The sequence below is a fragment of the Anguilla rostrata genome, chromosome 5 (genome assembly GCF_018555375.3).
Source record: "Anguilla rostrata isolate EN2019 chromosome 5, ASM1855537v3, whole genome shotgun sequence".
NCBI lineage: Eukaryota > Metazoa > Chordata > Actinopteri > Anguilliformes > Anguillidae > Anguilla > Anguilla rostrata.
The window spans coordinates 37737306-37764447 of NC_057937.1; the positions used below are offsets into that span (position 1 = coordinate 37737306).

General features: G+C 45.9%; 1 protein-coding gene across 2 annotated transcripts; it reads left to right on the plus strand.

Annotated features, from left to right (window-relative positions):
* Positions 1-315: 315 nt before the first annotated feature.
* LOC135255217 (enhancer of mRNA-decapping protein 3-like) lies at positions 316-26151 on the plus strand. 2 transcript variants are annotated; one of them, XM_064336078.1, is made up of 8 exons: positions 316-490; positions 1661-1835; positions 2090-2271; positions 9839-10189; positions 19170-19323; positions 23862-24079; positions 24302-24650; positions 24682-26151. In XM_064336078.1, exons 2-7 carry the CDS (start codon positions 1672-1674, stop codon positions 24634-24636), a joined length of 1404 nt encoding a protein of 467 aa, XP_064192148.1. In that variant the 5' UTR covers positions 316-490; positions 1661-1671; the 3' UTR covers positions 24637-24650; positions 24682-26151. The 2 variants fall into 2 exon arrangements, with proteins under 2 accessions (XP_064192148.1, XP_064192147.1); XM_064336077.1 differs by having other exon boundaries at positions 24302-26151.
* The last annotated feature ends 991 nt before the right edge of the window (positions 26152-27142 follow it).

A 27142-nucleotide genomic window follows, 5' to 3' on the forward strand; every position in this document is an offset into this window, starting at 1 on the left:
ACATTCTTCATAAAATGCTATAATAAAAACACTGATATACATTTCTCAAATACTCGTTTGGAATGTACTTTTATTTGATATCCTAAAAAGATTCGGCACAATCGACATTTAGAAAAATAGGTGACCAACAGATTCTCCTTTCTTCCTATGTTCAACCGAATTCATCAACTCCATTTCAGTTCACTTGAAAATTTCTACACGTATTTTAATTTATTTCGTTTTATGATATGCAAGTAACGTCCTGAAAACAACCTGGTTTTGCTCCCCCACCGAAAACGTTGTTTTAAATACGCAGAAGTACTTTGGACGTCACAGGAAATGAGGTAACGAGCTAAACTTGGACACAGATTGGCCTTCAGGAAGCGGAACACCGGATCTTAGGATTCGAAAATTTTGTCATCACAGAAATGTAAAATACTAGCTGAACAATAATTTGCTTGTTAAGAGGACATCTAACGTTAACTTTTTAAAAATTGCATTCTGAGAGAAGGTATGTACCCTTTTTCTTCTTCGTGAAATGAACTAGCTGCCAAGCTTCGTGAACGAAAAAGCATACCCAGTAACGTTAAGCTACCACTAACTATACCGAAATAACAATGATAAAGCTCGAGAACTGTAAGCTAACAAGCTAATGGTAATGCCAAATAAAGTAATATAGCGGGGTCATTATTAATCTGTTCGCGAAGTCTTGTAAAGTCTAGCGGATGCAGCTCGTTGGTGTAATCCGCAGAAAAGATATCTTGCTAGCTGGGTCGAATGAAACTAGTTCGTTACTAGCTAGCTAACTAACTACCCAACGCTAGCTACATGTGTCATGGTCAGCGTCACTATACTTATTTTCACTTTGTTAATTGTAAAGATCCCAAGTCAAGAAGACTGGTTGGTCAGCTAAGTTATGAGTGTTCCGAACGCTACCTAATGTTACTGTTACTAACAGCTAAGTTAAATTGGCTGGTTGGCTAACACGGCTTGTTCACCGGCTTGGCGTTGAAGTAGGTGGCTACAGGGAGATAGGAAGGATCAAAGAGTGTTAAGCCTGCACGCGATCATGCCTAGTTGACGTTTATTTGGCTAGCTATTCTGCTCCTCATAGTTGCATTTTGTTTTATTATCAGTCAGTTGTTTATGTAGATGTGGCTCAGTTTGACACTGGGTCTGCCGCTGCAGTAACGTACTCTGTTCCATAAATTACAGGTTTGTAAACAGCATTACATGGCCATGTTATAGGCCTATTTGCAATCTCGTTAACCAAAAAAAGCAACGCCTAACTCTGTAGTTTATTTGGATTATCTTGTATTTATTATTATTATTATTATTATTATTATTATTATTATTATTTATAACCGTGTCCAGCTATTTTTAATGCATGGAGTGTTGTACCAGGTTTTATAATTGTAAGGAGCATTGACCTTTAAAGTGTGTGGTACTAAGGAAAATATTAACGCTCAACAACGGCTAAACAACCAGTTGGTTGAAATTCGCTACTCAAGCCTTTGCTGCTGGCTGCAAAACAATGAACAAAGTGACATTTAGAATGTAGGCTACTTTTAGGTGGAAGTTCAATTTCACATGAATGACATCTAATTTGTATATTACGCCCTTTAGCCGTTTACCTTATTTTAAAATGGGATACAAGTTAACATTAACTACTGGCATCCAGGGAGAGACGGTATGTCTGCCGACTGGTTGGGGAGCCTGGTGTCCATCAACTGTGGGGCAACACTGGGCGTGTACCAGGGGGAGGTGACTTCGGTGGATCAGGCCAGCCAGACCATCTCTCTCAGACAGCCCTTCCACAATGGCATCAAGTGTCCAGTCCCGGAGGTCACTTTCAGGTGAAGACTTGTTAGCATGCATCAGGTTTTATTTCTGCTTGCATTTTCAAGTGAAGTGAATGAAGCTGTCAAACACAGTGATAACTAGTGATAGCATGCATCTTAATATTGTCCTGCACTCTGTACTTACAATGAATAGATCAGTGAAGGGATACAAGGAAATGTTTGTGAACAAATGACAGTGCACTGTTAAATAAAAGGAAAAGAAAAAAATAATGTTCATGGTTCAAGTGTTTGTGTGTCCTCATCTGCAGTGCCATGGACATCAAGGAGCTGAAGATCCTAGAAATTCCAAATGGTGTCTGTAGGAACAGCAGCAGCCAGGGCGTTCCCACTGACCCATGCCCCGCCTCCTCTGGGTTCAGTGGGCGGAGCACTGGGGCTGCAGGCTGTGGAGGCCCAAGCAGCAGTGCCCCAATGGCAGTGCCTCGGAAAGGTGAGCAGTCATTTCTAACTGGTTACATTTGTGCATTCACACGTGATGCTGCCACATTTGAGGGTATCACGGACTTCAGCGAAGACTTGAGGCAAGTGTGGGGAAACTCCTTTCCTGCACTTGTCTCACATCTTCACTGAATACTTTGCTGGTGCGTACGCAGGTTTAGTTTTCCGCTTAATTATGCTGGCTGAATTAATGAACTCCATACACCAGTGCTGGACCACTTGTAAACTAGATGAAATTAACATGTTTTGTAGGGACACAGGATCAGTCTTCAGCTGTCATTCACATTTTTTTTGTTTCCAAAAATTTAGCTAAAATTTCTGATGACATCAATGATTGGTTGAGTTATTTTATTAAGATTAGCCTGACCCAGATTTCTTGGAGGCTAGCCGTGAACTGTGCAGTGTCCTTGCCATCATTTGGGGTACCCTCAAACATGGCAGTCTCAGGGATCACACAAGTCTAATCCATCCATCCATTTCTTTGTGTGTGGTAGCTACACGTTGCAAAAGAGAACAGAGAACCCTGCCAAAAAGATACTACAATAGAGAATGGCTGTGGGTTCATGCTCATACATAGCAACAAAGAAAAGTCAGTTTCATATAGTGTCACTGCTGAACATTTAGTTTTGGGTGGTAGTCATTTTGATGTATATTTAAAAAAAACTCAATAATGAGTGCCACTCCTTTCATATGGACAGGTTTTAGAACTGATAAGGTGTTAGAACTGAAGAATTGATTGACTTTTTGCACCGATTGGCCAAACGGGGGCGTGGTAGTGTCTTTACCCAAGAATAACTTCTGAATGGATTCACATAATACCACAAAACTTTGTCCAAAGTTTGGTCATGGGGCAAGGAAGAACTGATTAACTTTTTACTTGGATTTCCCCAATGGGGATTCTGACAGTGGGCGTGACTTCTCTCAAAAAGGCTTGTAACTTTTGAATGGATTCATGTAACACTATTGAATGTTTTGTGCCTATCAGCGGGGTGCTGGAAAACTGATGTTCAGCCACTGAACTAATACAGTGCTGATTGGCCTCATGGTGTTGCCATAACCAATTAAAATGTTTAAGAGTGGCTCAAATTTAAACAGGCTAATCTCATGCCCGATTCAAGATGTGGTCTTGTAAAATGCTTGCATCTCCTGATGTGAAAGGCATGGAAGTATGAAATTATTAGCTTTTGATGAATATCCAACATGTGGAACTGGCATATCTGCTCTACTGAGTGCCATCTTCTAGTCATTTATTTTTAAATTAAAATTTAAAGTAATTTAAATTGCCTTTCTCACTGATTTGCCTTGTGCTCAATTCTACAAAAATGTTTTTTTTTGTCATTTTGTTTTCCTGTTTCCCTCATCATGTCACTCAGTTCTAATTCTGACCCTCTACAGCCATTTAAAACTGTACAAGAAGCATTTTAAACGTTCACTATGGAAAGTGTGCTTTATTCTGTGTCCTTATTTTATCAATGGGAACCGAAGACTTGCAGTAATTGGTCCCATTGGAAGCCTGATGTAGTAATGGCTTGCGTTTAAATGGAAACCATATAGCTACTTTCCTACTCATCTTTGGGTACTATGATACCTCAATTACAATGTGTGTACACACTCAAGCGCGCCTAGGCACTTGTATTGCCATCTGAGACTCGGAATAGAGTTTTCAATGTTTATCTTTTGTTTGCTTAATGACATGAAACGTGAAACCGCCTATATCGCTGTCACATGCAGGTCCTCTCTTAAGCCCTAGTTACAGTAGATTTGTCAACAGTGGTTGAAGCTGAGCCAGGACTGTTTTTGCCCTGCATTCCAACTCTGCTGATCACAGCAAAGAATTATCCAAGCACTCTGACATCAGTGCACTATGAAGTGAAAGGAGTCCATTGTCCTTCCTGGAGCCATCTCGTTGTTATTGCTCTTTCAGGAACTCAAAGCTAAAAAGTGTACTATTACGGAATAAGAGAGAGAAGTCCACTCTGGTTACATCATAGGTTTTTTTGTTTTTTTTCCCCCTCCAGCGGCTGGTGATCAACCTGAGTAAACAATTAAATCTGTAAATCACTAGCAGAGTTTTTTGACAGTCACGCAACGCAAGTTCTTTAACACAGTGTACAGTTGATTATTAACCATACCACTGTTTGTCTCTGAATTCACCTTCACATAGTGCCTCTTTAGACAATGTCAGTGTAATTGCTGTAGTTTTTCCCATGATCTTTTTTTATTATGTCTAATGGCAAAACCTTTGGCGATTCTTTGAGCCACTGGCAAATCGTTCATCCCTGTCGATGACAACTTCTGAACCCTCAGTCGCTGGTCGAGGGTGACCGGGGTGGGCCTGCGGTGTCTCTTCTGCCTCAACAGCAGTGCTATGATTGGTGCATTTCTCAACAGCAGTACTATGATTGGCGTATGCTTAAATCTTCATGTTGATTGTATTTTTACTGCTGTGGTGCGGCACCGAGGCAGTGATTCCGCAGTCCTGTGTCCGTCGTCCTGCTGCCCGCGTGCAGCGCTGCTGCCGGCAGCCCTCCCTCCAGTCCGGCCGGCCGGCAGCAGCGCCTCCCAGAGAGGCACCAGCTGGGAAACGCGCTGGGGGGGGTTTTTACACCATAGCTGCGACTTTGTGGATTCCCATAGCGTGCTAAAGGCCTATACCAAAGTTCCTTTTTGGAGTTACGTGTGTGACTAAAATCAATAAACATTCCACTTTCCCTCCTTCCCCCCACCCCCTCCTGGCGGTTCCTAAAGAGGAGGTTATGCAAGGCGCCCTGGCTTACGTGCCTCAGTGCCCCACTGCTCTCCCTCCCTCACTTCGGCACGCCACTGTTGCCTCTCCACACAGGAAACCACCCGGCCCCCCCCACAGGAAGTCATGCTGTCCCAGAGCGCATGTAAGTGCAGGGTATATCAATTGTGCAAGCTGTGTTTACCTTTCAGACTTTCTATTTTAAATCCTTGTTGCTTGAGGCTACTGGCCCAGCCAACGAAAAAGGTACTGCACGATTTGTACGGGGGTCGAAGTTCTTATTGGCAGAGGCTTGGCTGACCCTTTCACATGCAAGTGGTTGCTCTAATCCAGCCTTGCCAAGTAAGAAGAGATGTGGGAGGGAAAGCGGGGGAGGTGGCTCAAGTTACACAAGATCATGGGCTGGCCAAGTTTTTTTTCCTAATTTAAATTAAGTGGTTATCTCATCGTGTTATTTTGGGATGGAAAGGGGGGCTGGAGGTGCATTTATGATGCGGTATTTAACAGGCCCTCAGGCCCTTCTGGAGTTTGAGAATTTTTCCCAAACCTAGAATGAAAAAAAAAAAAGAATGTTTTAATGAAACGTCCCTACGGTAGCCTAAGCGTTTTGATTATTTAAAGGATAATTTCTAGTTGGGTTCCCGTCACATTAATCCTTGTCGCTGTTTCCTCCTGGTAGTGATTGCGCCTTGTCACAGTGTTCTGGTTGAATGACAGTGTTCTTCCTTTTCTCAGTGTCACCTTGCATGTGAACAGATTTCCGCCCCAAAACCAACTGATGACAAGTCCAACGTGCTGTCACAACGCACTGTCACACAGAGCAAGCCTTTGTTTACTTAACTGTAGCAATCACAATCTAACAATCTAAAGCGTAGGTTGTCTAAAATGGGGTCGACATTAACTTTTATCTGTAAAACAGACTTTCTGTTAACTTTTCAACTGTGCAGTTTTCACTGTTACATGCTGGGCACCATCTCAAAATGTAATATAAAGCCTCCACTGTGTCTCCAAGAGTTTTTTCACCAATTTGCACACATTACATTTTTTTTGGTTGGCTCTTATGTACACTCAATAAATTCAGGGAGTCGACTCTGCAAACCACACATCTGTAAAAAATCTAACCTTGAAAACACTGTCCTTTCTATTTTTAGCTTTTTAGCTCATAATGGGTAAGGGAGGTTAAGCCCAGGACAGGGAAGACCTGACAATAGATCAGTTCTCGATCTTTGAGATGCTTTATGAATGCAGTCCTATGTCGGGGGTCATCTCTGTTTCGGACACGGGTGCATTGTTCTGATAAGGTCACATCACTGAATGTGATGATTTTTTAGAACCTCTGGGGGTTATTTAGAAATGTTTGTAACTTTGAAAGTGCAGCTAATTTTAATTTTAATTCTTGGATTGACTACTTGCATTTCTTGGGCCTTATCTTTATAGCAGGCTCTTATTTTAAAGGTATATATGGTTAAATGCATACATGCAGGATTTTTATCCTTACTGTGGTTCTGTATTCCCCTCCTCCATCCTCATTCCCACCCTCTCACCTTCGTTGAGCTAGAGGTAACATTATTTACAGGTCCGATAGAAAGCACTCCCAATTCCTCGTTGTTTTTCATCCCCTTGGTGAACTTTAGCTATCGCCTTTGAGGAAAAGCAATCCCGAATTGGAATTTTAGATGGACCCAACATGCATTTAAGCGGGAGTTTTTTCAGTTTTTTTTATGAATGGAAAGTGTGACTCGTTACTGTTTAATGCTCATTTTTGCATCAGTGGTGAAAACTGAGGGCAGAAGGGTAGCATAATGATCATGAAACTCGGCTTGCAACTCTGACGTTATATGTTTAGAACCTTTGTTACCAGGCCTGCAAATCATTTCTCAAAGGCCACCTAGTCTGATTTGATTTGGTATTGGAATGGTTCATTGGCTTGGTTTGGACAGATTTTTGCATTCCGAAGCTATTACCCTCATATTGCCTGTCTGATTGAAGGCTGGTTGTTTCATTGCATCGGCTTACTTTGCTGTCATTGTTCATCCGTTCTTCTGTTAGTAAACAGGCTCCTGAATTGCCAGTGGTTGCGGGCAACTGCACGGCTGGAAAGGATGAAAATCTACTGGGCCGGCCCCGACGCCGCCGTTCATCCTGACCGCGGTGCGCGTGTGACACGGCGGCCTGGCCCGGGTCAGTCTGGAGCAGCGTTGGGGCAGAGGCGCGGGCCGCGGTGTACATTTGAGATGCGTGAGAGCGCACACGGGCCGTCCCTGCCCCGCTCGCGTGCGACTGCGCCCCTCTCCCAGCTAGCGTGAGAGAGCTCGGCGGCCAGGGTTGAACACCAGGTTTTTCCAGTTTTTTTTTTTTTTTTTTTTGGTTGTTGTTCGCATGTGAGTTCATTTTTTTTTTTGTTTCGTTTTGTTTTTTTTGCATACGTGCATGTTTGTCAAGGAGCCGTGCGCTGTTGCAGAACTGTTTCATGTCAATCGGGTGGTTAATCTCGCCACTGAGAGTTGCAGAGTTCGTGCTTGTGTCCTGTCATTGAAGTATTATAGCATGGAGAGGCAAAAGCAATTGATACTCAATGATATTCTGAAACCACATATTATTAGGGCTTTACAGACAAAATGCAGGTCATTTATGCATAACAACAGCATTCAGACATAACAACGTACAGTTAAGCACAAACGAGGACAGTGGATGAAAGAGTTCAAAGTGGATTCACTTGGCCATATGTCATCATGTCCGTCTGCCGTCTTTTTTATTGTTTGAGAGCTCTTTCCACACACACGGTCTGTATTCAATGTCTTTTCTCCACCGTGAGTCTTTTACCAGCACAACAGGTGGGGTTTTGGCACTTATGCTTTCTGCATAGCCATGCAGCACAGAATTACTTCATAACTTAAACACAGGCAACAAAATGAAAAGCAGATTTGGGAAGAACCTGTGTAAAGGAGCTGGAGGTCAGACAGCAGCTTGGCAGCAACAAAGATTTATGAACATTAGCTTGCATTTAGTAGGTCTTTGTTCTTTCCTGTGGAAAAATTACCGTTTGATTCTTGCTTAATTGTAATTTGTCTTGGAAAATGAATCTCTTTACCTTATCTGACCTTATTAGGCTTTAGTTTGGCTTGTTAGCTTAATCAGACCAATTTCACTTGAAGATGTGAACTGTGAACTGCTCTGGTTTGATCATGTTTAGTTTGCCAATGTTAAATATTAGTTACTTCAGTGTTAGTGTTTGTTTTCTATTGGCCCAGACGTTTTTGAGATGTTTCTGACCACAAGCTGGGTTTCCAGTGGTTAGTATGGGGTATTTGGGGGTCATGGTGTAAAGCAAGATGTGCATGTCAAGTATCGCCAAAGCAGCTCGTGCAGGAAAGTTATGTTTCCACAGCCTGTCCATGAACTGATTAATTTAATAGAATTTATTCACTATCATAAAAATATCAGTTTTTATAATGTGCTGTTACTTCTCTTATTGAGCACAGCTGAAATGTAAATTTATGATTAAATTGTATTATTTGAAGAATAACTTGCTAATATACACTTGTTCAGTCTCTGGAGACATAAGTGCTATACACTGCTTTGAAGTTATTTGAAATGGACTTTCTTGCTTTAGACTATAAACCCTTGAATGTGGTTATACCTGGAATTGTAAAGCTGGCAGATGGTCTGGCACTTCTTTAGATATCTATAGTTCCTTCCTTACGCAACAAATGGTCAGGTCCAATCGAAAACTAACCCCAAATCGGAAATATTATCTACAAAAAAAAACCCAGAAAGTGAATCTTTAAAAGTGATTTAGAGCACACTCTCCAATTCCTTGCGGCAGCAAGGATTAAAGGAAATGGTACAGGTGAATCCTTTGAGTTATTTTGATCAATTTGATGTCTTTAATCGACTTTATGATGTGGTATCTTTTTATTATAAAACATGTAGGGCAAATCTTATAATCTGATTGGTTAATAGCTGTGGTGTAATAACTTTATACCACAGCTATGACTATAATGTATAATGCTTCTTTACAGTTCCATTTTAATTATCAATCCACGAATAAGCAGTCATTAAAGTGTAAATGTAAAATCTTTCCATGTAACTGTCATCATCACTCACGAAATGGAAACATTTGAAACTGTGTGACGAAGATCTTGAGGGGTGTGAGAGATTATGTCTGTAAGCGGGCTCAAGTGCGAGAGCTCTCTCTCTCCGGAGTTACTGCCGACCGAAACTCGGGGACCGGAGAAGGTGGAGTAGAGTCCTAGCAGTGCGCCTCCTCCACCTAACAAAATGAATAGACCTACGCAACGCGATCCCACTGATGTTGTTCAGTTTCTAAGTGGTTGCACGATCAATGGGAACGTACAAATAAACATCAATAAGGCATAAACTCGTGTGAGGCTCACTAACACTGGCTTGCTTGCTAGCTAGTTTGGCAGAACAAAATGGAGTTTACTAATATTGCAACTGCCTGACACTACTTGTCATGAAATTGTTAATACAAACTCTTTTAATTGGATTGTGTTTATAATGTTCTTTTTACCATATTTTGTAACCGTTTTATACAATCAGTAACTCACGACAGGCCGTGGTATATTATGATTATATTACAGCTAAGTTACGGTCCGACGTGCACAGCATCCCTTAGTTGTGTTATAATCACAATATATCCCTGCCTGTTGTGAGTTATTGCTCAATATATATAGTAATATAACTATTATTCTTGCTTTAGAGAAATTGGTATTTAAACAGTTTTTTGAACAGTCAAACCCCCCTCTCTCTATCCTCATCTTTAACATCCGTCTCTCTCTCTTCCTCCCAGCATCCGCTGTCGGCCGAGCCGTCAGCCAGGCCACGCCCAAGAAAAACGGGGTGAAGAACGGAGGAGGGGGGCCCATGAAGGTGAAAGACGACGAGTGTTTCGGGGACGGCATGGACCCGGGCCTGGACACGGACTTTGACTTCGAAGGAAACCTGGCCCTGTTCGACAAGGCGGCGGTGTTCTCTCAGATCGACACGTCGGAGCGCCGCGGCAACGGGGCGCGGTCCCGCGGGACGCCCGGGGAGCGGACCCCTTCCCGCTATCGCCATGACGAGAACATCCTGGAGGCCGAGCCAATTGTCTACCGGCAGATCACTGTGCCGCAGCAGGGGGGCAAAGAGTACTGCACCGGTGAGATACTGCTCCAGGTCACCGTAGTCATGCTCAAAATGACTACTTTCTTAAATGGCCTATGAAACATAAATGTGACATTTAGTGTTACCCAAATAGTGTTGCATTAAATATTCCCCTGTTCAGAAGGCTTAAAGATTCTGCTGCACGTAGACATAGACAACTGTTTACATGGCACAACAGCTAACTTCCATCTGCCACACACACATTCAGCTTGTACACAAAGTTCAAGAAAACAGCTTTTTTTTTCCTGCAAATCATAAAATTATTGCAATTTAAGCATTCATGCTGCAAATGGTTACCATTCCAAGTTTAGATACTGCAGTTATTGCTTAATCGGAAGAACAACACTCAGGTTGCCCCCCCCTAGTGAACCACAAAGTCTAGGTTGGGTAAATATCCTGGCGATGCAGCCGCACGCTTTCTCTGTGACTCTGAGGACCCGCACGCTCCTGACCGGGGGCCAGGGGAAGCGGGGAGACGAATGCAGTCTGCGAGGGCAATTACTGGCCCCCGCTCCCAGAGGAGCTCTCCGCCCCGCAGTGCGCTCCCAGCCTAAATAAACCAGCCCCCGCTCACTCTCACTCTCGAACCGAGCACGAGGGGGGGGCCCGGCCTTTGTTTATTATTCCTTCCTTTTTTAAGGCAGACTTTTTTTTAGTGCAGAAGAAGCGGTTTTTTGGGGGGGGTCTTCTCATCGCCCGTTACAGTGCGAGGCACAGCTTGTCACTCCACCGCTGTTAAGTAAGCTTTTGGGGTTTGGAGCAGCGTGCTACGAACCCAGGAGGAGAGCGTGTTGGACTCCAGGAATCGTACCATTTGATTTAAGATCGGGGGGTAGCACGGGGTCTTAGTTTCAGCGTGAGCTGGCTCTCTGTGGCGAGGTTGCACTCCTTAGACCGGAGTTGGGCCTGCCACCCTGGACAACCTCCAGTTGGGAGATGGCCCAGATAAGCCTCATTGTTTCAGTATTGAGGTGAATAGGCTTGGAAGAGCCACACACACGTACAGCGGGTCAGTTACAGCAGAGCTTACGGGAACATAAGGACAATAGAATGCTTGGTGACGGGAACGAGCCATTCAGCATGTCTGGGGCTATCCTTTTGCATTTTGTGCAGAGAGGATGGAGCACCACATCACCGTAGCATTTCTGGCCTTAAGCTCACCAAGTCTGTTGTAGCCAGACTGCATATGCAGATTTTCATACCGTTATATCGTCGAAAATTCTAAAGTTCATGATTGTGTTCCTTTTTTGATAATTACTACAGATATTCGTTGTAATCTGGGGAAGCATGTTATCGTAACTGGAATTGATGACATTGCTTACATATATACTTTGGATTCCATCGCCTGCGCTTCATATTAATATCAGTGACTGTGATATTGGTTCTTGCAAGTGCAATGAGGCTGTTCCTGTCGGTTTTAAACCATGTTCCAAACCGTAATGCTGTATGAAGAAATTCTGAAAGAACCTGCATTAATGCATGCATTCTGAACATGGTGCGCTAACCGTTCAGACAACATTGAAAGTAATACAGGCAGTATTTTTTGTACACCCCATTATATGGCGTCATCGGATATTGGCCCAATCCAAGTTGCATAAGCTTTTTTTTTTATTTTAGATAAAAAATGGGCCAATCTTTCAGCCTCAGAGTCCAAGGTGTAAGTAGAAGACCTTTCACAACCGCCGGATAAGGTATTACATTACATTACATTACAGGCATTTAGCAGACGCTCTTATCCAGAGCGACTTACACAACTTTTACTTAGCACTTTACATTGTATCCATTTATACAGCTGGATATTACGAAGCAATGCAGGTCAATACCTGCCAGGGTACAACGGCAGTGTCCTTACCCGGGATTCGAACCTGCGACCTTTCGGTTACAAGCGCAGTTCCTTGGGTGTACTGGCGGGGGTGGGAGGGACAGGCGACGAGGGCGATGAGGAGGGGAAAGTGAGCGGCGGACCCGGGCGCCCTAGGACCCCGGGCCTGAGAGGTGAGGCCGGGTGTGAGGCGAGTCTGTTGCCCTAACGCAGCAGCACTAATCCTGGTCCCCCCCCACTCCCCCACCCCCCCGGCGGAAGCGTTCTCCCGCTCTGTAATTACCCGGCCGCCCACATCTCGCTTTACGTAAACAGCTCGTCTCAAAACCGGAAGAACCGGAGAGCGACAGCCCAGAATTCGCCTTACTGTAAACAACCGGCTTAACCATTCGCTGTGTGGCAGAGCAAAGGTGCGTTTCCCCCCCTCACACCTCTTGAAGTTTTGCCATAGCGTTTAAAAAGAGTGAAAACAAGGTTAATTTTGGGGAAGGTGAGTTTTGGGCAAAACGTTTTTTCCGAGTTTTGCCCTCGTTTCGCGCAGCGTACGGCAGCGTGCGATGACGTCATGGCCTTCCCCTCGCCGTCATTCAGACAGTTTCCTCAGCGCGCAAGATGTTTTGCACGAGGCACGATATTGGCAATGCACGAGCGTCTTCCTAAAACGCGTTGCACAAGGCCACGCATACGGACCGCGCTCTTCTCCTGCACGCTTGAAGACAACCAGAGCCAGCTCTCGTAAAACCGATGTAAAATACGCACGTCCTTCCGTCTGCTTCAGCAGGAGCCGGATCCATTTCCAGTTTTGACTTGCTGTTGCAGTTTGGGAACTCTAGTGTTCAGTGCATAGGCTGCTTGCTAAACCACATGCTGTTACAGTCATCAGTGTAGTGTTAAACTCATTTTGACATTAGTATTGAAATATAGATCCAAAAGAAAATTCAAGTAGTGTTATTTGAAAATATGAGAATCGTTGGATTGGATCACTGTCAAAATTGTTCATTTTTATGTGGTATTTGATATTATGTACTCATTATTGCACTGATACTATGTTCCAGTGTATTCCTCCCTTTCCCTGCTTTCAGCACAGTGTCGGTCTCTTTGTTCTTCTTGGTGCTTCTGTGTTCCCTCTACAAGCTTGTAACAAGTCTTCCGAACGTCCATCTGGTAAATGGTAAATGGACTGCATTTATATAGAGCTTTTATCCAAAGCGCTTTACAATTGATGCCTCTCATTCGCCAGAGCAGTTAGGGGTTAGGGGTTAGGTGTCTTGCTCAAGGACACTTCGACATGCCCAGGGCGGGGTTTGAACCGGCAACCCTCCGACTGCCAGACAATCGGTCTTACCTCCTGAGCTCTGTCGCCCCTGATCTGCCGGATCGACAGAAGCGCGAGCCCCCCTCCCACGACACTGAGTCTGCTGCTGTTACCGCACGTCGATCAGCAGACACCTCCGCTCGGTTTCTTCCCCCCTCAGTCCGTGAGACACATTCGATTTGACACAGCGCTGTTAGCAGAGGAGCGGTCACGGCGCGCTTCATCGATCGAGTCTCGCGTCTGACCGTCTTTTTTTCGCCCAAAGCGAGAAGTTAAAGCAGGAAGCGCATGAGTGAAAGTCTGCGCACGTCGCGTTCGTTAACGCGCATCTTTTCGCATTCATTAACACGCATCTTTTCGCATTCGTTAACACGCATCTCTGTTGCAGTGCCTCTGTTCAAAGAGCCATGCGTACAGAATTTAGTAGAATATTCGGCACGCCGAGGTCCCGTGAGTGCTGGTACCTCTCATGAATCACAGAGGCCCTTTAAGCACAGCCTTCCACAGAGGCTTGTGAAATCTCACTCTCGCACTTTCTGTGCCAGGTATAATTGGACGTGGCCGCCGTCCAGCTTCCTCCCCCCCCCCCCCCGATCGTGTATTCATTTCAGCTCTGCTTTCTTGTTGTCATGCTTGAAAGATTGCTTCCAGCTCAGTTTATTTTACTGCTCCTGCGTGCTCCCTGGTTACCCAGTTGAGCCGGTCTAACGTTGCGTGTGTGTTCACACCGCTTTGTAGAGTGGGCGTGTGCTGTGTGTGAGCATACACCAGGGCGGTGGGGGGGGGTGGGGGGGGTGGGGGAGGGAGGGTAGGGGTACTGCGGTAGAGGCATTCTTTACAAACACACCCGGAGGGTTGGTCGAAAAGCAATTAGGACAAAGTACGACAACCCACCCCCCCCCTTTCTTCTTTATCACTGGAAGGGGTTGCATGACAGAAAGCAGTTGACTTCTTTTTGCTTATCAGTTGTGTGTGTTTGTGCAGGGACCAGTTGCTTACTCTCACACATGCTTGCGCTACCCGCCATTGTTGAAAGATCGTGGAAAGCGCAGGGGAAGGAGACATTTTGTGGGGCAGAAATGGGCCCCTTATCAGCCAGGCATGAGCCCCCCGACCCACCCTGTGTGTGTGTGTGTGTGTGTACATGTGTGTATGTACGTGTATGTGTGTGTGCGTATGCACATGTACGTGTGTGTGTGTATGTACGTGTGTGTGTGCGCGTGCATGCATGATATGTATGCGTGTGTGTGTGTGTGTGTGTGTGTGTGTGTGTACATAATGTGTGTGTTGTGATGTGTGTGTGTGTGTGTGTGTGTGCATGCATGCATATGTGTGTGTGTGTGTGTGTGTGTGTGTGCATGCATGCATGAATGTGTGTGTGTGTGTGTGTGTGTGTGTGTGTGTGTGCATGCATGTGTGTGTGTGTGTGTGTGTGTGTGTGTGTGCATGCATGCATGTGTGTGTGTGTGTGTGTGTGTGTACATGGTGTGTGTGTGTGTGGTGTGTATGTGTGTGTGTGTGTTTGTGTGTGTGCATAGGTGTGTGTGTGGGGTGTTGCATGCATGCATATGTGTGTGTGTGTGTGCGTGTGCGAGTGCATGTGCGTGTTCAGGTGCTTCAGAGGAAGCAGGGCACTGTGTGAGCGGAGGCTGCTGTGGTTCTAAATGCCTCCCAGTAGCTTCTTCACCTCGACAGTTTCTGAGCTACAGCGCACATCTAGCCCGGCTGTGATCCCTCGCTCTTATTTGGGGGGGGTTGCGGGCGGGCGAGCGGTGGGTCGTTAGAGCGTCGCGCCAGTCGAGCGATCGCCACGGCGCCCCCCGCGACTCCCAGCGCCGCGGGGGGGCGGGCCTGACCCCCGTCTCGCACCCCGGGCCGCCCCCCCCTCTCAGACGGCCGGGTCGCGAATCCCCTCTCGCTCGGACTGGCCCGGCGGTTCGGCGGGTAGCGTCGCTCCCCCTCGCCCCGGCCTTTCCGGGCTGAGGGGTCTCGGCCGGGTTCGGCGGCGGCTGAACGCGGGGCCTCCTCGCTCGGGGCTTGTAAACCCCCCCCCCACCCCCGGCACGGTGAATCACTAAATCACTGGCGAAATTTCATCGGTGTGAGACAAACAGAAAAACAGCAGCGAAGCCCCCCCCCCCCCCGTTACCACCCTCCTGGAAGGGCGAATGGCGCGCTTGCGTGAGCTCTGCGGCCCCGGGGAGCGCGGGGGTGTCGCATTCCGGCCGGAGCGCAGACCCTCGTCTGGCAGCGCCGTGATTTAGGAGATCCAGCGGCGACCAGGGGGAGGGGGGGGTGCTGCTCGTGTGAGCCTGTCCCACAGGATCGCTAACCCCACCCCCTTCCCCTCCCAGTTTATCACGCTCCCAGCCGTTGCCAGCACATCCGCTGCCGTGACAACGGATCGCAAAGTCAGGGGGGGGGAGGGAAAAAATGGTTGAAACGGTCGGAAAAGGAAGAGATACTGGAGGGAAGGGGGGGAAGCCTAGCGCGGGCGGGGAGGCCGGGGAGAGGGAGGCAGGGGGGTGGGGGTGGGGGCGGGGGGGAGCGTTTCCCAAGGGAACCGGGCTCCTTGCGTGAGGAGCCTGAGACCGGGCTTACGCGCGCACACACTCACGGGGCAGCTGGAAAATCCCTCCAGTTCCCAGAGAGAGGGCGCGCGGAGGGAAGCCTGTGTTTGTGCTCGCAGTGTGGATGGGCACAGCACCTCCTTCAGCTACTCCCCCCCCACCCTCCCCCCCGTTCGTCAGGCTCCCGTTCTGCCACGCCGCGCCGCTCCTTCGCCTGGCAGCGGCCGCGGAGTCGCCTTTCTGCCGCCGCCTTTCATGCCGTCTAGTCTTTCGCGGCTCGTCTTGCGCCGCGATCCGCCGTTGCGAGGAAGCGGAGCGCTTCCCGCGGCCTTGGAGAACGTGCCTGAGCTCACGCCGCCCGCAGCCCGCGGCCCGCTGGCCGGGTGTGATCGTGACCTCGTGCGTGACCGTGCGCTTTCTGGAAAGGTGCGCAGGCGTCTTCGCCGCTTTAGGCTGCCGTGGGGAACTGGTCGCGGTTGTGAGTGTGTGTGTGCATGTGTCTGTTTCTGTGTCTGTGTATGTGACTGTTCGTGCGTGTGTGTGTCTGTGTTTGTCTGTGTGTGACTGTGTATGATTGTGTGAGACTGTGTGTGTCTGCGTGTGTTTGTGCATGTGTGTGTGTGTGTGTGTGTCTGTCTGTGTGTGACTGTATGTGACTGTGTGTGTGTGTGTGGTGTGACTGTGTGACTGTACTGTGTGACTGTATGATTGTGTGAGACTGTGTGTGTCTGCGTGTGTTTGTGCATGTGTGTGTGTGTGTGTGTGTGACTGTGTGTGACTGTGTGTGTGTGTGTGTGTGTGTGTGTGAGACTGTGAGACTGTGTGACTGTGTATGATTGTGTGAGACTGTGTGTGTCTGTGTGTGTGTGTGTGTGTGACTGTGTGACTGTGTGTGTGTGTGTGTGTGTGTGTGTTGGACTGTGTGTTCTGTGTGCTGTGTTGTGACGTGTGTGCTGTATGTGACTGTGTTGTGTGTGTTGTTGTGTGTGTGTGTGTGTGTGTGTGTGTGTGTGTGTGTGTGTGTGTGTGAGACTGTGTGACTGTGTGACTGTGTGTGTGCGTATGTGATACAGCGAGCGAGAGCAAGCAGTCCCTGGGGCAAGGACCTCCTCTACCGGGCATTTTACTTCCTCATCTTAAGTCTTTGAAGAGCAGCTCTGCCCAATTTTTTAAGAACTATATAGTTTCAACGCTCTAGGCCATGTTCCTCTGTGTGTGTGTGTGTGTGTGTGTGTGTGTGCGTGCGCGTGTGCGCAGTTCTGTATGTGCAGTCGGGTGCGTTCGTGCGCGCCTGTGTGGTCTTTCAGTGAGCACGCAATGGCCCAATGGGTGTGTATCCTGTGTAGAAATTTGTTTTTATCGCATGGTGGTAAGAAGCACAAGTTGTACTGTGAGCCTTTGACATTCCTGTATCTGGTGCCAAATTATTTGTGTATTTTCATATTCTGTTCAGTGTTTTTTTTTTTTTTTTTTTGGAAGAAAGCTGGAAACGTACTGTCATATGTTCTTGTTCTTTGAGCCCCTAATCACCACAAGGTCATGCCCAGATTTCTTATGTATTTGCAGTTGTTTAGTTAGGCACTGTAACATGCTAGCCATCTATAATGTATTCCATTCAATATTTGCGTCAAAGATAAACAAGGAAGCGTATAATTTTTAGCATGTGACTTGTATTATGAAAATTGAAATATTTGTATGCTAAATAATGGTTTAAGTGTATAGCCATTTTGTGATGTGAAACAGGCTTGCATGTCAGCTTACTATCTTGAGTGCAAATTTTCTCAACAAAAACATGTTTTCTTCATACAAAATGGACAATTTACTCATGCATACAAAGCACTGTCTATAAGTCATTACAACTTGCAAAATCTAGGCCTGCCGTTAAAAGATTGAAATCAATATTGATATCAAAATGAAGCTAAGTTACAACAAACAATATTGACACAATCTTAGCCCACACAAATTGAATGTGCTCTTTTTCAAAGCAGTGCTGCCCATTGTCTCCTAAATTGTTTCATGTAACTTGGCCCTGTGTTTTTTTTCCCCCGTATTGTCTGAAGAAAATGTGGTCATTCAAAGTTAGCTGACTTCCACATAAGACCAAGACCACAAAGTTTCTACAATGTTATTTTGCCTGCTATCGAATGTACTATAATTGGCTAGTTTCAAGATGAGATGTTGTCATTGGCAGATGTAGCTAAATGACCAATGGGAAGAGTTATTGATAATGGACCATTTGTGATAATGGACCATTTGTGATGCAATTGGCAGGAAAAAGGAGAAGAAAAAAGGCAAAGTAACCCAAGTTTGGTGCTTTATTGTGTTGACGTGTGAAGTCGTTTGTGAATTCTGTCTTTTTATGGGGTCAGAAAGTACTGCAAATCTGTGGGCATTGTGGTGATTTCTGTGGGGGACCCTGAAAAGAGCCAAACTCTTGGTGCTGTGTAGGTGTGGAGCATGCCACCCCATCAAGCTGGAACATACCTGCCATCCCAATTTTATGACAAAATGACTAGTAACCTTATAACTACATGTGCCATGTGGCTTTCAAATAGAAATTTCTGGTTCAGTAGTACTGCTGTAGCTATGTTATTGTGCAGTGCAGGTATATTTGTAAAATAGGCCAGTAATATAATAGCCACCAGTGGTAGCCGGTTCGGTTGCAATAATAGCAAGCGAGCGTGACATCTGGTTTTTGACTTTTCATTCGGATTAAGCACTTTCTGTTTTAATATTGCAGTGCTACCAGCGGCTGTGTAAATATGATGATTAATAAACAACACAAATGTCAGACACAGAAAGATGATTAGCTTAGAAAAACAGGAATAATTATTTTGTTGTGGGTCATTACCCGTATGATTTTGGAAAAAACCTGGGAATATCTGCATTTATAGAATGTGTATTTTATTTTTCTTAAGTCCTACGTTTTGCCTACTTTCTTCTGCATGAATGACCACTGGTGCCTTATGAATGCTTTTGTGGGCTCTATCATTGTTGAATCGCTTTTATGAATGTGTTATAAATGAAACATGATGCTAGATTAAAACATTTCATCATTTCGACTGGCTTATGTTCACTTCTTAAAACCTTTTCATTGCAGGAATTCTACCTGTTCTGTACATCATCAACCAGGGAATATAGACTGCAGTTGGTAGTTGGTTTCTAGAAAAGGATTGAATTGTAATCTCTGTCTCTCTCTCTCTCCCTTTCTGTTGCTCTGTCGCTGTCTCTCTGTCCCGTTCTCTCACTATCTCTCTCTTTCATATAGACTCCGGGCTGGTGGTTCCCAGCATTCCCTATGAGCTGCACAAGCGGTTGCTGTCGGTGGCCGAGCGGCACGGCCTCACGCTGGAGCGCAGGCTGGAGATGACCGGCGTGTGCGCCAGTCAGATGGCGCTGACCCTCCTGGGCGGGCCCAACAGGTGAGCGGTCGCGTGGGCTGAGCGCTGGAGTCTGTCGGATTCAGTGCCGCCACTGACACTAGCGCAGCTTCGCCAAAGTTCAGCCACAGTGACAATCCAAGCCCCGACTCGAACACCGTGTTCAGCCATGTTGCCTAACGAGAGCCATGCCGCCCTGGAGTCTGTTTCGCCCCAATAACAGAGCGGGCCCCTGCAGAGCAATGTTCCACGGCAGTCTTGTCCTGAAGTCCAGTGGTGGCGGAGTCCCGCTAATGACCCTTAGCGTTACATTAATGAGAATCCGAGCCACGTCTCTTGACATTACACGGGGATGTGGCCCAGCTTCGAAGTTCCGGACCTCTTAGCCAGATACTAGCCGCCGCGGCAGGTATTTTGCCCGCGCGGTGTAGCGCACACGCACACTCCGCTCCCTGCTTACGCGGCCCAGATCGGCCGTCTGAGAGCCGGGGTCGGCCGGGCGGGTCCAGCCCTGCGTGAGCCGCTGTTTACCCAGACTGTTTATACAGATGGGTGGCCGTGTCCTTGTACGGTCTCACTGTGTTTATCCTGTCGGCATACGGAGTGAGAAATGCGCTTTCCTGGCATGCGCCGAATCACGATTTTGAGAAGCGCTCTTCAAACACACGCAACGTACCGTAAAGCGCCCTCCGTACGATTATATGTTCTGCGTTCGGAAAAGACCGCGTTCGGTTTGCACGTCGCTCTGCTCAGGCCAAGGATTTAATCATTACCCCGCAAGCTGGGGTAATGGGGTCAGGCCACAGCGGTCATGTTCCAGAGAGCAGAACCTGAGCCAGGGGGGGGAAACTGGAAGCACAGACCACGAACTGTAAACTGGCAGCACTTCCTCGCGTTCATTTTTCCATCAAACTTTCTCTGGCAAGGAGCCGCTCACGGCAGGGCTGGGCGATACACCACAACGGTAATTATCGAATGCAATAGCGGTCATCGTGGCCTCACTTTTTGTCTTTTTATTTTCTTTAATTATACCTGGTGCGGTAGTAAACATCCAAAGTTTAGGGGCCGTGTGAAATGCGTTCAGGGGAGAAAAAAAGGCCACCACTGTTTTCTGTTGGGTGTTGATAAGACAGCCAATCAGCAGCAAGGTCATACAACTTACATGTGATCATGTGATGTGTACTTGTCAGTCAACAGCCTCTTTGCTTTCTTATCAGCCAAATAGATCACAGTGGTGACGTCTTTTTTTTTTTTTTTCCCCGGAAGCATTTCACGTGGCCTCTGAGGTTTGGATGTTAACTACCCAATCAGGCATAGTTAAAGGAAAAAATACGAAGAGAAAGGCAGTGCACCACATGGTGGCAACGATTGTTTCTTGCATTCAGTAATTGTCGTTGCGGTATATATCGTCCAGCCCTAACTCACGGACACCACAGCAGTCGGCCAATCAGACGAGATAGAGGTCTTTTAAGCTATTCAGCTGGTGCAAGATGCCCTGCTAACAAAAACCCATATCTCCTTTGGTGGCTGGTTCTACTCCACCACACGCCTGGTCGTAGATGCTGCTGGAACATTGTGGATCTGATCTGAAATTTCTTTCAGATTTTAGAAAAAATTGACACATTTCACTCTGACCTGATTGGGAGTGAGATCAACCCGGTAGTCTCGGGGACCACAGAACCCTCCTGCTCTCTCGGTTAACTGATTGCTGACGGCAGCTTCTTCGCACGGCGTTCTGAATCGGGGGGAACCATGCGGAAAAAAAGGCCCCACAGAGCGCACCCAACGCAGTCTCCGGCGTCCGTCTCCGTGTGACGGTTCGCAGTGCTGGCCTCTCGGTGCCTTCCGTCGGCCTCTCTCTGACCTCTCAGACGGCAGGATGTTGGCCCTTATCTCTGCTTTGGCTGGGCTGTCACTCCCAGGAACTGAATGTCTGCTGATTTCGTGGTGTGACCAAACGCCTTTTCCGGAGCAGCCTGAGCACTGGGCAGCTGGGCAGTTTAATAATGGGGGCTTTTCATTAATGGATCCTGTAGAGCAGTGTTTCTCAACCCTGGTCCTGGGGACCCACTGCCCTGCATGTTTTAGATGTCTCCCTGCTCCAACACACCTGATTCAAATGAATGGGTCGTTATCAGTTTGAACTAGCGCCATTGTGTGAGTGGACCAAAACATCTACATGGGCAGTGGGTCCCCAGGACCAGGGTTGAGAAACACTGCTGTAGAGCTGTTGCATTCTATGGTAATGAATTAACGAATAGATGTCGATCCAGTCCTCTACGGTAGATTTATCGGATGTTTTTTAATCTATTTAGCATACCTAAAAAGGGGCCTGTCCGAAGGCCTGTTTTTGTCATCAGACTTTCTCAAGTTGATGTTTTCCCAGCTGTTCTCTTGTAGTTTTCCACATTTTCTGGTATACTGGTGCACACAAGACTACAACTTGTTTTTTGTTTTTGAACCAAGACAAGTTCATACAATAAATGTTTCGTTAAACTCTCCTGGTAGTCATAAAATCATCAGTATTTATCGGTTTTTTCTTTTGTGCTTAATCTTCTCTTAAAAGGTGCTTAACCTTTAAGGTGGTTGTAGAAGTTGTAAGATCATAAGTGAATAGAATGTTCTTAACCTTACATTATAATGCAGATATAACATTCACTACTGGTAACTGAAGCAATGGAGTTCTATAACACACTGCCTTAGAATTTTGAAAAAAACTTTCGAAAAAACCTACTCTTCAAAGGGTTAACCACAGTGGTTTGTGCCATGTTTTTCCTGCCATGGTGTTACAGTATATCATTTGACAGGATGACTCGACACCAGTTATGTACACGGAAAGCTCTTGACACGGTGTAATCCCCAACCCTAACTGACTTACCGCAGATGTACAGCAGACTCCTCTTTTGAGGAGGCACTACAGTACAGTGGTGATGGATAAACATCAACCATCCACTGAAAAAGCAGACCTTTGTGCTTAAATGAGCTTAGAGATGTACCGTGTGCAGGATATCCCCCTGTAACTGAACACTGTTCCCACCGTTGCCCTGATGAACACTTACTGTTGCACTTTATTAACAGAATGTACATTTTTAACTTCAGTTTATATTTACAATGAGCTGTTAGTGACATCTAGTCTCAACAAGCACGTCCAGAGACATAATAGAGAACCGTGTTGGAAGAAAGCCTTTTAACCTGTTCTTCTTGCACTGTCATTTAATGACTGCATTTGTCAATGTAAAGCAAAATGCATTTACACGTGTTTTGTGGTGTGTGACAAATCACAGTTGTTTTAGGTCCCATTTAAGGGCTACTGTTTCAGCTAATCTCTTTGCCTGTGCAATGCTTTATCTGTACATTTCCAGATATGGAATTTTTGGTTTGGATACACCCCTAATACGGGGAAACATCCAAGGGAAAAAGGGGGGAAAATCATTGTAATAAGTATGAAATTCCCTGGTTAAATGGGTCAAAATAAGAAGGAAATTAATTGCTTCCGAACTCCACTACACTTTGATATTGGCAGTGGGACACAATGTTTCCCAAAGTGCCTTGACTGTTTTCCATCCATGCTTATAACGAAGAAATACTAAAGTCCAACAAAAATTCATAATCTCCTTCATACATTATTTTCATTGAGTCCAAAGCAACAATTCAGACAATGCATAAACAGTTCTGTAAAGCAGGGGTGTCCAGTCCTATCTGCAAACGGCCGGTGTGGGTGCCGGTTTATGTTTAAACCCAGCACTACCACACCTGATTCTACTTATCGAGGTCTTGACTGAAGACCATGATTAGTTAATTAGTGGAACTTTTCATATTTAACATTGTTTCTGCTGTTGAAGCCAAAACACTTCAGTTCGATGCATCTTTTGAATTGGGGATGCACAGTAATATCAGGCGCATAACAATATTTGCCAAAATATATCTTAAAACAACCTTATCAGACTCCATGAATACGCTCAGGTTATGTCCAATATGATGAATCAAAATATACATCCCAGAAAGGCCGCATATTTGATGCTCCGCTGATGCTATGACGATGTCATGCTAAAATGAGTAATTACAGTCATCTGAATCTTTTGATTATTTATTTTTTATATATCACTTATAAGGGTTTTGGAGATTCAGAAACTCTCTAAAGTCATGCTCTCTGCTTAATAATCAAGTAAGAAAGTTCGAAATGTTTTGTTGTATGTCTGAAATGCACCTTCATAAGTTGACCATTTTGCTCATCAGTGAATGTGAAAACTTGGTTGGAGTTAGTTTAGTGTTATAATAGTATATCGAGTATCAGTATTGGCCAACATGGCAAAATACAGGTTATTGATACTGGCCCCAGTCCCACAATTTCCTTATTGTGCTCTCCTATTATGAATGTTAATGCCAGGGGGTGGCCAAGGGCAATGTTTTGTCATAGATGTGATACCGTGTATTATGGTACCTGGCACTGTTGTTACTAACCGGACCCCAAGTTATCAGGAAGTAGAGACGACAGAAGGGAAGGAAAGCAGGAGCTGACCATCTGGTTAGCGTGTAGAATCTGTGGTTACGAGTGCGGCGTTCTCCCTCCTGCATTGCAGGCTGACCCCTAAGAACGTGCACCAGCGGCCAGCCGTGGCCCTTCTGTGCGGCCCGCACGTGCAGGGGGCGCAGGGCATCAGCTGCGGACGCCACCTGGCCAACCACGAGGTGGAGGTCATCCTCTTCCTGCCCAACTTCGTCAAGATGCTGGAGTCCCTCACCAACGAGCTGACGCTCTTCGGCAAGACGGGCGGCAAGCAGGTGTCCAGCATCAAAGGTACCGCACAGGCCAGCCTTTGAACTTGGCAAATGACCCAGAAGGGCCAAATCTGGAGTTAATAGTGAATTTTCTTATCTGTGCTTTTTCAAACCGTCACCATGGTTTTCTTTATCGTTGTTACAACGGCGCCCTCTGTTGGTGGAATTAAAATAAGAACAGGTGCAAGGAGGTTTGCTCTGATCGTCGGGGCTATAAATTGGAAACGTTTGTTTTTCACAGACCTGCCAGAAACCCCTGTGGACCTGGTCATCAACTGCCTGGACTGCCACGAGAACGCTTTCCTGAGGGACCAGCCCTGGTACCGGGCGGCGGCGGACTGGGCCAACCAGAACCGGGCGCCGGTGCTCAGCATAGACCCGCCCGTCAGCGGGCAGGAGCAGGCGGTGGAGGCCAAGTGGTCCCTCTCCCTGGGCCTGCCCCTCCCCCTGGCCGAGAGCGCGGGGCGGGTGTACCTGTGCGACATCGGCGTCCCCCGACAGGTGTTCCAGGAAGTGGGCGTCAGCTACCACTCCCCCTTCGGCTGCAAGTTCGTCATCCCCCTGCACTCAGCGTAGCGAGGGGTCCGGGGGTCTCAAGCGGCGTTTCTCCTGCGAGAGAAGGGGAGGCCGTGGACACAAATGAGCCTTAATATCTCGAGAGTGTGAACGTACGGACGTGCCTGCTTGTGATTGGGGAGGGCGGGTGGATCCTTGGGGATACGGGGGAGGGGGGTGTAGGTGGCATTGCTGGAGGGAGCCACCATGTTGTCAAGGGACTGTGGGTAATCTCCCTAATCAGAATGTGCACTCCTTTGTGTTTCAGTTTTCCTGTTGTTTTTTTTTTTTTTCTTTTTCCGCTTTTTTCCAAAGTTAGCAGGTCTTGCGCTGATATGCCAGCCAGAGGAAGGAAAGGCGCAGCGAAAAGAACGTTCTGTATGTTTATGCTCATTTATTTAGTGATAAGCCCACAGAAATAGACTCCCCTCTATTTATGTGCCGTGCTGTTTACAGAGGTCTGAAGACTGACCGAGTCTCTCTCTCTCTCTCTCAAGGGAAGTCCCTCCCCTTTTTTTTCTCTTTCGTAGTTTCTGCCGTTTCTGCGGGAGATTGAGCCAGGTCGTGCGACGTTGGCTTTTGACCGCATGCGAATGCGACCGTGCGTCGTTGACCGTGTGGATTTTTGTTGGGAGTCGGGGTTTACGTTTGTGCGCTCTTTAAGGTCAGCTAAAGAAAAGTGGTTGAACGTTACCGCAAAGAAGTGTTGCAGACTCACAGGGACAACATGAGTCTTTAATTTTCCCTTTAAGAGAAAACCTGATGTCACAGGGATGACTCCTTTGAAAGATGTTTGTGCCAGGAGTGACCTGCAGTCGGAAGCATTTCATTACCATTTCGTCCTTCTTACTTGTGCTCAGTGTTTATTGTGGTCTTTATTTCTATTTATTTTTTGTTGTCACAAGTTCTGACTTGTGTTGCTGTGTCACAAAAACAGATTCCTTGGTCTTTTAAGACTTTTCAGTTACATCTTATAAAACATTGGTTTTAAAAATTGATTGTCTTTGGAGGGGGGGGGGGGATATGTTTTTGTATAATATGAATATTCATGTGCACATGGTTTTGTTTGTGACTGAAAATGCCATGACTCCTATCCTTTACTAGCTGGGAAAGACACCGAAGCAATTATGGGTAAATGCAGTGACCAAAAAAATATTTGGCACCAGGTCACAATGGCAAATAATTTTGTTTCATTGCATTTAACTATGTGGATCATTCTCCAAAAATTGGGTCAGTTCCTACTGGTGGTCTTCAATCAGAATCAGTTATTTTATCACAGAGAACAATGTTGTCCTAAAATATTTGAAGAATATTTAGGGAAATATTGTATACAATAATGGTATTTCTCTTCCCTGCGTAGTTTTTTCTGGTTACAAACTTTTCTGTGACATTTAAGTGCAGTATTTTTTCTGTGGAGGGGAAGAGCTGGTTTTTAATTTTCACTGTGATTGGTGCTAAGAAACCCATTTGTTTCACTGCAAAAGAAAATGGAAAAAAATAAATGCCACTGGTAATATTGCCACTAAACTGTGCAAATGGACATGTACCTTTTTCTATTTATCATATTTTGCCCTAAATGTTTGAATTTGATTTTGAATACAGCATCAATGTAGCTTGTGGTGTCTGGACAGGGCAATATTGGAGGAATCCTTTGACTGCTGGTCATTGGTAACATGCCATCTAATTCAGAGGTCATTGTCAGGTCAGAGATTTTTTGTGTGCGTGTGTGCGTGCGTGCACCCTCTCCACATCTCAGGGAAATCATAGATGGCTATCTCGGTCCCAGTGGTGGAAAGTGTTGATTTTCATCTCTGATGTTTGAATTTTTGGGGGTAAAGTTGGATTGAATTTATCCATTTACCCACGCTACTTCCTGTCCTTTCCTGCCTCGTCCAGAAGTATCCACTCTTCCTGTGAATGCTTTGTCGTAGGATGACTGGAATCCATCCTTGGAGTGCGTGTGTCTGTTTAATTATAAATGTTTATAAAGGCCCTATATTGATACAGATGTCAGAACTTAAACAATGGTGGCCCCCTAATGGTACCTGTCAAGTGTGCAAATACATGAAAAACCAGCTGGTTTTATTCTTGCAATATCATACATTCTAGTCAAATATTAACATTTATTTTAATATGTTGAAAGGCAGAACATCTGAAGATGTATATTCAAAGGCTTTTTATGCTTTGTGTTAGTTTCTGTATTTAGACTAAGAGCAAGCTGTCTTTCATACCATAGCTGTGCTTCACTGTGAATAGAAGGCCTCTGGACAAGCTAGCAAACTTGTAGATAGCTTGGTCTCGTCTCTAATATCTCGTTTAATTCTCATGTATTTCGCACATCGTCCTCATGTCACATTTTCTTGCTAAGGTGAGTTGTGCTATGACTTGTATGACGAGTGAACCAATAAGCCATTTGAACCTCCGTGTGAACCATGTGATTTGATCAGCCAGTCAAAAATGGGCCACCATTTGTCATTTATCTGTTAATACAGTGACCCTATGCTGACCCCTTTACAAGTTGTGCGTC

Bases quoted from the DNA above. Each gene is read 5' to 3' on its own strand.
- LOC135255217 (XM_064336077.1), top strand. From the start codon at position 1,672: ATGTCTGCCGACTGGTTGGGGAGCCTGGTGTCCATCAACTGTGGGGCA. The intron at 2,272-9,838 runs GTGAGCAGTCAT...TCTTCCTCCCAG, and splicing joins AATGGCAGTGCCTCGGAAAG to CATCCGCTGTCGGCCGAGCC. The intron at 24,080-24,301 runs GTACCGCACAGG...TGTTTTTCACAG, and splicing joins GCAGGTGTCCAGCATCAAAG to ACCTGCCAGAAACCCCTGTG.